This window comes from Penaeus chinensis, chromosome 1, assembly GCF_019202785.1.
Source record: "Penaeus chinensis breed Huanghai No. 1 chromosome 1, ASM1920278v2, whole genome shotgun sequence".
In the NCBI taxonomy this organism is placed as follows: Eukaryota; Metazoa; Arthropoda; class Malacostraca; order Decapoda; family Penaeidae; genus Penaeus; species Penaeus chinensis.
In genome coordinates this window covers 34,427,060-34,437,059 of record NC_061819.1, presented here as the reverse complement: position 1 = coordinate 34,437,059, position 10,000 = coordinate 34,427,060, and the positions used below count along the sequence as shown (strand labels likewise).

General features: G+C 40.3%; 1 protein-coding gene across 1 annotated transcript in view; it reads right to left on the bottom strand.

Moving 5' to 3' along the window:
* LOC125038968 (polycystic kidney disease protein 1-like 2) overlaps positions 1-444 on the bottom strand; it is a 23,209-nt gene extending 22,765 nt beyond the window's left edge. Inside the window, exon 1 of the mRNA XM_047632719.1 lies at positions 255-444. Within this exon, the coding sequence (XP_047488675.1) occupies positions 255-444 (190 nt within the window). The remainder of the gene's footprint in view (positions 1-254) is intronic.
* Between the last annotated feature and the right edge of the window lie 9,556 nt (positions 445-10,000).

Genomic DNA, 10,000 nt, shown 5'->3' with positions numbered 1-10,000 from the left:
ATATATATATATATATATATATATATATATATATATATATCTGTATGCATATATGTATTTCTGTGTGTCTACGCAAGTACATGTTCCCGTAAGCTTAAACACGCAACATAACCTACAACAGCACTAATCCATACCAGGAAACAAAACAAAAACAAAACAACCATTCACCCCAACAACCCAAAAAACCGAACCATTACTCCCAACAACCACTAAACTACCATGAACCCCAACAACTCGAACCGACCCCGCTTTACCAACAAGCTCGGGTTCCTGCACGGTGTCCTTCGCCCTGGGGATGTACATGATGAAATCTTGCAAGGAGTCGTTGACCGGGATGGGCATCGACTTGGAATCCACGAGGGAGAGTTGCATCGTTGCAGAATCGTCACTCAGCTGGTCTCTCCCTCCGCCGTAGCCGTGAACTTGGCCCTTCCATTTGGCCATCTGGCGGAAGAGTAAGGGAAGGGGGGGGGGGGGGGGAGAAGGAGGAGTCAGACAAGTGGCGGTTTTTGCGTATTAAGGTGTTTTATTTATGTTTAGTGCCTTTGGGTGTATTCTTTATCTTAAGTGTGTCAGGGTGTATGTGAAGTGTTTCAGAGTGTATTATTTATGTTAAATGTCTCTAGGTCTTAACCCAACCACCGCGTATTTATGTTCTGTCCCCTTTAGTTTCTTGTGAATTTTGTTATATACAGATGGATCCACGTGTGCTCAGCCGGCAAGGAGGCTCTCAGTAGTCCTAGTGACCTATCCTGGTTTCCCCATTCCTTGAATTGGCGGGAAAATGTGTTTTTCTTTTTAATACAATTGATATTGATACTGTTGTTGTTGCTATTGTCGCTAATCGCTTGTACTGTGAAGATATTCATTCTTATGTATACCTTTCGTGCATTAATAGTGATAGAGATAAGGATACTGATGTACAATAATAACGATAGGGATAATAATAATAATGATGATGATAATGATAATAATGATGATAATAACAATAATGATAATGATAACAAAATAATAATAATAACAATTATAATATTTATAATGATGATAATAATTATATTGATGATAATAATTATAGTGATGACAATAATGATAATAATAATAATAATAATAATAATAATAGTAACAGTAATAATAAAGATGATGATGATGACAATAATAATGCTAATAGTAATAATAATAACTATCATAATAATAATAATAATGAATATAATGCTAATGATAATACGATAATCAAAATAATAACAATAATAATAACCATACTAACAACTTTCTAATAAAGAACTATAACAACTATTACACCTTAATAAACAAACAACTGCCATAACAACTCTGCCATAAAGCAACAACATCGTGAACTCCAAAACAAGTGAATATCGAGCGTCTCCCGCGAGAAGGACCGGCATTTTGTTGACTAAGACTCGCTATACTTATTAGGCTTCTCTCTAATACATAGTTTCTTTTTCCCTTCACTTCTTTCGTTCTCTCTCAATTCTCTCTTTGTCTCCTCTATCTTCAGTTATTGTTCGGAGGAAGAGAAGGAGGTAACATAATTTTTTTTATAGTTTTTTTTTTTTTTTTTACTTAATCTATTTTTTTAATGAATATGTTTTGTGGTTGTGGATTCTATTGCTTAAATACTGTTCAGGGAATCAGTGTCGGACAGTTAGTACTGAATGCGAAATGCGTGACTTCTTTGCCCTCAATATTTTCGGTGCTTATGTCTGCTACTCCTGGTTATACGTTACACTGTATATATATGTATATGTATATGCATATATGCATATACATATACATATATATATATACTTATATATGTGTGTGTGTGTGTGTGTGTGTGTATGCGTGTATGTGCGTGTGTGTGTGCGTATGTGTCTATGTGTGTGTGGGGGGGGGTGTATGTGTGTGTGTCTGTGAGTATATATACAAATATATATATATATATATATATATATATATATATATATACCATATACATATATATATATATTTATATATATATATACATAATACAGTAATGATATTAATGATGATAATAATAATATAAATAATAATAATTATTATTATTATCATTATTATTATTATCATTATCATTACCATTATCTTTATAATAATGATAATAACAATAACACTAAAATAATGATAATAATAATACTTGTTATTATTATCATTATTATTATTATTGTTGTTGGTATTATTGTTATTATCACTATCATTATTATCATCATTATCATTATTATAATACTGAAGACATGAATGAAAACTAATTAATCCCACAACAAAAGGAATTTCATTTACATCGAAATGACCTCTCATGAAGATCTCAATGACGTACCTTCTCCATCGTATCCCAATGAATGCATGAAGAAAACACATCATACCTTCTTATTCCCTTCCGTCACAATGAATGAGTGAATGAATAAACACCACAGTGAAGATCCAGCCATGCTTTTACCTGGACCCCGATGGTAATTGACTTGTTGGTGAGGCAATCGTCATCTTGCCTGAGGATGGAGCAGTAACTCGGGAACACATACATCGCCCCGCCCACTTCGACGACACGCCCTTCCAGTTCCGAGGCGTCAAAGAATCCTGGAGAACGAGGGGAGAGTGAGAGAGGGAGGGAGGGAGGGAATAAGGGAGGGAGGGAGGGAAGGAGAGAAGGAAGGGAGGGAGGGAGGTTGGGAGGGAAGGAGAGAAGGAGGGAGGGAGGGAAGGAGAGAATGAGGTTGGGAGGGAAGGAGAGAAGGAGGGAGGGAAGGAGAGAAGGTGGGAGGGAGGGAGGGAAGGAGAGAAGGAGGGAGGGAAGGAGAGAAGGAGGGAGAGAGGGAGGGAAGGAGAGAAGGAGAGAAGGTGGGAGGGAGGGAAGGAAGGAGAGAAGGAAGGAGGAAAGGAGAGAAGGAGGGAGACAGGGGGGGGATAAGGGAGGGAGGGAAGGAGAGAAGGAGGAAGGGAGGGAGGGAGGAAAGGAAGGAATGAGGGAGGGAGGGAGGGAGGAAGAGAGAGAGAGAGAGAGAGAGAGAGAGAGAGAGAGAGAGAGAGAGAGAGAGAGAGAGAGAGAGAGAGAGAGAGAGACAAAGAGAGATAATTTAAAGGAAGGGTTAATGAGATAGAAAGCAATTGAAAGAACTAGGGAGAGGAGAAAGCTAAAAAGGAGAAAACAGAAAGTGAAAGAGAGAAAAGGGGAAGAGAGGGAAGATAAATGAAAAGAATGGGAGTGAAAAGCGAAAGAGAGATTAAGGAAAAGAGCAGGGAGGGAAGACTGAGGTAGGAGAGAGGGAGGAGGTAAATTATAGAAACATGGGAAGCAAGAGAGTCGGAGAAAGAATGAGAGGAGTGAGACAGAGGAAGGAAATGGCAGACAGACAGACAAAGAAAAAAGCAGAATCATAAACACAGAAAGAGAGGAAATATTTTTTTAAAAAGTGGGATAACGCAAAAACATGACAAGGAAAATTAATGAATATTGGATTTATTCGAAACAGTTACGAAGAAACAAACGAAGAAAAGCCAATATCATATATGACATGAAACATATCAGCCAAAAAGAGACAAATAAATAAACAGATAGAATGATATATATAAATTCAACAAACACAAAATAATAACCGATAATTAATCAAGTCTAAATCTAGCCAAACCACAAAATATCAATCTTCAAGTCAAAATGTAAAGCAGTAATCCTTATATAGTCAAAACAAAAAATATTTGAAAGGCAAAATTAAACTAAACTAAAAATCCTTCATTATCGAGACTTTCAAATCAAACTAACAATTAGTTAACTACGCCACTTGCCTACAGCCATGTTGACCTCCTCTCCCGCGTCAATGATACTCGGTTCCTCGCCAGGGATGGATGACCTCAAGAGAGCTCCTTGTGATGCGCTGACCACGTCCAGCATCTTCTCTACCTGAGAGGGAGGATGAAGAAGGTTGTATGTATTCAGATGACCATTCATACATCTGTCTGATTTGCCAGTATGTGGGATTTATCTTTCCTTGCATGTATACTCTCTTTTTAAGCGTAGAGCCGACCGAGCTTCGAAGGAACTGGCGGCTCGAAATCGCATTATGAGCGTTACTTAAGATATATCATTTTTTTTCGACTTTCGCATCGACAGACGGCGTGGTGGATCCATAAAACACAAAGACACGGATTTAGTATGTGTCGAGATGGCGTGTATGTGGTTTCATATAGACTACGGGTGTGTGTGAAATAGACAGCGGTTGATTAAGAAGAGCATTCGGCCAAACAACCTCCCAACAAAATATTAGAGATGCCTAAGTACTTTAGTGGAATGATGGCCTATGTTACAATAATGATAATGATAAAACACACACACACACACACACACACACACACACACACACACACACACACACACACACACACACACACACACACACACACACACACATCGCCCCCCTTGTGGTAATGAAGTACAAGTATACAAGTATATCCCGCAGCAGTTGTTAGGAGGAGCAGAGATAGATGTTACTGATCTGAAATACCGTTTGTCTAAGAGCTTTAAGCGCGCGTCGGTGCGTAAATAAGGTTTCTAAAGATATTTACTGCAGGTTCCATTATGTAAGTCTCGTAAGTGTAGAAGGTGTTTAACAAAGAAGGTCTTATACGGTTCTGAGAGCAGTCTGTCTCGGATGGTGACAATTATTGTTGTGTGAGGCTGTTACTGTGCATTTTGGATTGCCATTTTGATACTTGAAGATCATTGTTTTTACAAAAATAAATAAATAAATAAATAAGAAATAAAATTAATATATATGTAAATAAAAACTTTGCAGATTAGATAACTATCCAAAGTTATTCACTTGTATAATTCTATTTGTAACAATTATATAAAACAGTGTTTAAGAAAAGGATGATTTGGTATTATAATAATAATAATAATAATAATAATAATAATAATAATAATAATAATAATAATGTCCGTCTATAACACTCATTTCTGTAAGAGAGAGAAAAAATACCGCAATAATTGAAGACAGTCACATAAAAATATATATCAGCTTAATCTAAATCTATGAAGCATATAAACCATACCATTCACTGCCTCCTTAAATTAAGAAAGAGAGAGAAAAGAAAAAGTCTCACAGTTATCTTGAGTTTCATTTTCCTTCTATTCTAAGATACTTCTGAGAAAATATAGATATATAAGAATGAAATCAAACGGCTTTCAAACCTTTTCGTTAGCATCTTTATCGTCTTCGCTCGGGATAAATTCTTCGTCGTCAGCATCAAGTTCATCAGAACTGTTACTGAAAATACTTGTGTCTCTCCTTCTCCTCTGTGTGAAAGAAAACGGAGAGTTTATTATTTCTTTGTTTTTTTATGATTTTTGTTTTGTTTGTCTTCATTTTGAGTTTTTTTTCATGCGTTGGGTGTTTTTGTTTGTTTGTTTGTGTGTGTGTGTTTATGAGTCATGTGTGATTGTAAGTGTTTGTGTGTGTGTGTGTGTGTGTGTGTGTGTGTGTGTGTGTGTGTGTGTGTGTGTGTGTGTGTGTGTGTGTGTGTGTGTGTGTGTTTGTTTCTTTGTCTGTGTGCATGTATGAGCTATAATACATTTTCGTGAGTCTCTTTACATTATATTTTCAACTTGATATAAAAATGTGATCAATTTAGAACATTTACTCAAAATACAATTATCATTCTATTCATCGATACGTTTTCCAAATAATATATAACAAAAACACAGAACTGCCAACCTTCAGAGTGCCATCCCGAGTCGCCAAACTACCCGTGTTGTTGGCACTGTTGGCATTCCTGTTCACACCCTGGAACAAAAAAAAATATATCAAATTAAACAAACCAATATTCATATATATTATTAAACAAAAATATATATTTAATTTATAAAGAAAAAAATAAATTTAATTGAATAAATAAATGAAAAAATATATATTTAATTAAAGAATATATATATCTAATTAAATAAAGAAAAATATAAATAAATATTATTTAAATAAAGGTAAAGATATCAGTCTGGTAGAGTCATTATGTTCATTAATTCAATAATTTGGATACAAATACATCTGGAAAAAATATCTTGTTTTTATTTTTTATTTATCTTTTTTTCAGCTCGATATTCTTATGTACTACCAAAAAAGTATCTTATCTATCTATATATCTACATATGGTAAAGTCTATCTGTCCATCTATCTACCATCAAATCGACCGATTATTCTGTCTAATTTACTCATCTACTCATCCACCTTCCCCTCTCTCCGTCCATTTCGTTTGCTATCCACTTATCCATCAACCCAGTTATGTATCCTCATGTATCTCTCCCTCCTCCTATTCCTCCATCCGTCTATTCATCCCTCCTTCCACATATCCATCTTCTTCTTTATTCATCTCTTTGTCTACTTATTCGATTTTTCCTTGAGCTAAGTATTTGTTGACTCATTATCTATTTATCCATATAAATTGATAAAAAATAAATTATCCACCCATCCACCCGTCCATCCACAGGTCTAGCCACCTACCAATCCATTCATCCACCCACCCATCCACCCATCCGCCCTTCCACCCACCGATCTAGCCACCTACCTATCCACCAACCCATCCCTCCACCCATCCCTCCACCCATCCCTCCACCCATCTACCCACCCACCCACCTACCCACCCATCTACCCACCCACCCACCCATCTACCCACCCACCCACCTACCCACCCACCCACCCGCCCGTCCACCCCTCTCTCCACCCACCCCTCCACCCACCCACCCATCCATCCACCCACCTACCCGCCCGTCAACCCCATTTCTTAACCCACCCCTCCTACCTCTCCACCCACCCACCCACCCCTCCCTCCACCCACCCCTCCCTCCACCCACTCCTCCCATCCCTCCACCCACCCAACCCTCCCTCTCTCCACCCTCCCACCCCTCCACCCCTCCCTCCCCCCACGCACCTTCATGAGATTCGCCGCCGTGCCCAGAGCGCCGGCCATGAAGTCCTTCTGCTGCGTGAGGGGCGCCTCCTTGTCCACGGCGCCCGAGAGCATGAGGAGGGCGTCGACGGCAGCGCCCTGGTTCTCCTTCGGCAGCGGGTCGGCCACGGCGCCCAGGATGTTGTTCACCTGCGGGAGGAAGTCGGGTTGAGTGGGGGGGGGTGAGAGAGGGAGGGGGGGGTGTGAGAGAGGGAGGGAGGGTGTGTGAGAGAGGGAGGGAGGGGAATGTCAGGGGGAGGGGGAGGGGTGAAGGGTGGGGGTGGAGTGGGGGAGGGGGTGTGAGAGAGGGAGGGGGGTTTGAGAGAGGGAGGTGGGGGATGATGAGAGAGGGGGTGTGTGAGAGAGGGAGGGTGGGGGTATGAGAGAGGGAGGGAGGGGGTATGAGAGAGGGAGGAAGTCGGCTTGAGGGGGGTATAAGAGAGGGGGTGGGGGGTATGAGAGAGGGGGTGGGGGGTAAGAGAGAGGGGGAGGGGGGTATGAGAGAGGGAGGGGGGTATGAGAGAGGGAGGGAGGGGGTATGAGAGAGGGAGGGGGGTATGAGATGGAGGGAGGGGTGTCAGGGGGAGGGGGTGGGGAGAGGGTGGGGGAGGGATGATGGGTGGGGGTGAAGGGTTGAGGGGGTGGAGGGTCATGGGGTTGGGGTTTAGGGGGATGGGTTGTGAGGGAAGGGGGGGTGAGGGGAGTGGAGAGGTAGGGGGTGGAGGCAGAAAGTTTAGGTGGGAGGGTGAGGCAGTGGGTCAGGAAGGGGGGAGGTGAGGGAGCGAGGGGGTGAGGGGGGCGAGGGGTGAGGGGTTGTGCCGCATGTCTGTACGTGTGAGCGGGTATTTGCGTGTGTGTGTCTTTGTGTCTATGTGTGTTTGTGTGTATAACTTGGCAAGGGATAAACCAAATCACTACATCATTTAGTATTTTTCGTTTAATTTCATTCATAGATAGGCAGAGAGACTTATAAAATATCTCATCATAGTATACATGATGAGATAGATATATTGATGGGTAAACTGAGAGAGAGAGAGAGAGAGAGAGAGAGAGAGAGAGAGAGAGAGAGAGAGAGAGAGAGAGAGAGAGAGAGAGAGAGAGAGAGAGAGAGAGAGAGAGAGAGAGAGACGGAAAGAGAGAGAATGAGAGCAAGAGAGAGAGAGTTAAGTTAAAGAGCGAACAAGAAGGGAGCAATAGAAGAGAGTCAAGCAGAACGCGAACACGAGACAGAACAGAAATAACAAGAGAGAGAGAAAGAACGAAGGAGAGCTAAAGAGCGTGTGAACAATAGAAAAAGAGCAAGTATATGAGAGCCAAAGAGTCAGCGCACGAGATCTAAATAGAGAGAGGGGGAGGGAGGGAAGATGGGAGGAAGAGAGAGAGAGAGAGAGAGAGAGAGAGAGAGAGAGAGAGAGAGAGAGAGAGAGAGAGAGAGAGAGAGAGAGAGAGAGAGAGAGAGAGAGAGAGAGAGACAGACAAAAAGAGACAGAGACAGAGGCAGAGACAGACAGACAGAGCCAGAGATAGACACAGACACAGACACAGAGCTAGAGCCAGAGACAAAGACAGAGAAAAAAGAAAAGAGAAGAAAGAAAGAAAGAAATCAAGAGAGAAACCGAGACAGAGACAGAGACTTGAATAAGAGTATCCCACCCAAAGGCCCCGCCCCTTGTTCCTCACCTGAATAACCTCATCGATCGAAGTCACAGAAAACTTGTCGACGGAGCCTAGTAATTTCTCGTTCTTTGCCTCTGCTTTCTTCTTCTCCTCTTCCTCGTCAACCGCTGGGTCCTCTGAGAAAAGGGAAGGCGAGGAAGGATAACTAATGATAATGATGATAATGAGGAGAATATTTTTAATCATAATAATAATGGCAATAATAGGAACGATAGTAATTATGATAATGGTAATGATGATGATAATAATAAAATAATAATAATAATGGTTATAATAATAATAATGATAATGATGGTTATGATAATAATTATGGCAATGAGAACAATTACAATAATCAAAGTTATTAATAATAATGATGATAATAATAATGATAATGATAATTATGGTATTAATAGTATTAATAATACCAATGATAATAATAATGATGATAATAATGATAATAATAATAATGATAATAATAATGATAATGATAATAATAATAATAACATAATGACAACAATAATAACAGTAATAATAGTAATATCAACAACAACAGTGACACCAACACGAACAATATCAATAACGGCAAAAAAAAAAAAAATCTTAAATTATAAAAAAAGACAAACCAATCCATTTTCTCTCACCTTCTTCCTCTAGTTCAGACAACAGCTTCTTGCCCTTGAGGGAATTCTCCGCCCTCAGGAGCATATCCACACGCTCCTGGTTCCTCGCTCCTACGGCACGGATGAGCAGGTTGCTGTAAAAAGGCGTCAGGAGAGTGTTATGCTGTTATGGGGGTGGGCTGTGCTGTTTATGCTGTGCTGTGTTACGTTGTGTCATATTGTATTATATTTGCGTTCGATCAACTGATGAATTTGTCCGTCATCTGTCAGCCATTATTTACCAAAACCTCTCTTTTACATATAGATAGATAGATAGATAGATAGAGATAGATAGATAGATAGATAGATAAATATATCTATACAATTTTTTTTCTGTTACTATCATCATCTACCACTCTTTTTTTCAATTTTTATCTATTTCTATCATCATCTACCTCTCCTTTTTCATTTTTTGATCTATTTCTATCATCATCTACCTCTCCTTTTTTCATTTTTTGATCTATTTCTATCATCTACCTCTCCCTTTTCATTTGTCCTATTACTATCACCATTTACCTCTCCTCGTACTGCACAAACGCCTCCTTAGACGGCAGCAGCGGCTCGATCTCGGCCATGAGATAGTGAGCTTCGGCGCCCATGGGATCGCTCACAGCCGCCCACAGGGTCATGTTGGCGAAAGGGAGGACGATCTTTGCTGTGGCGTCGGGCCCGAAGGAGAAGATCATTTTCTCCGACTTCCCGGTGAGGCCTTGGGTGGGAGGAAAGGGGGAAAGAGC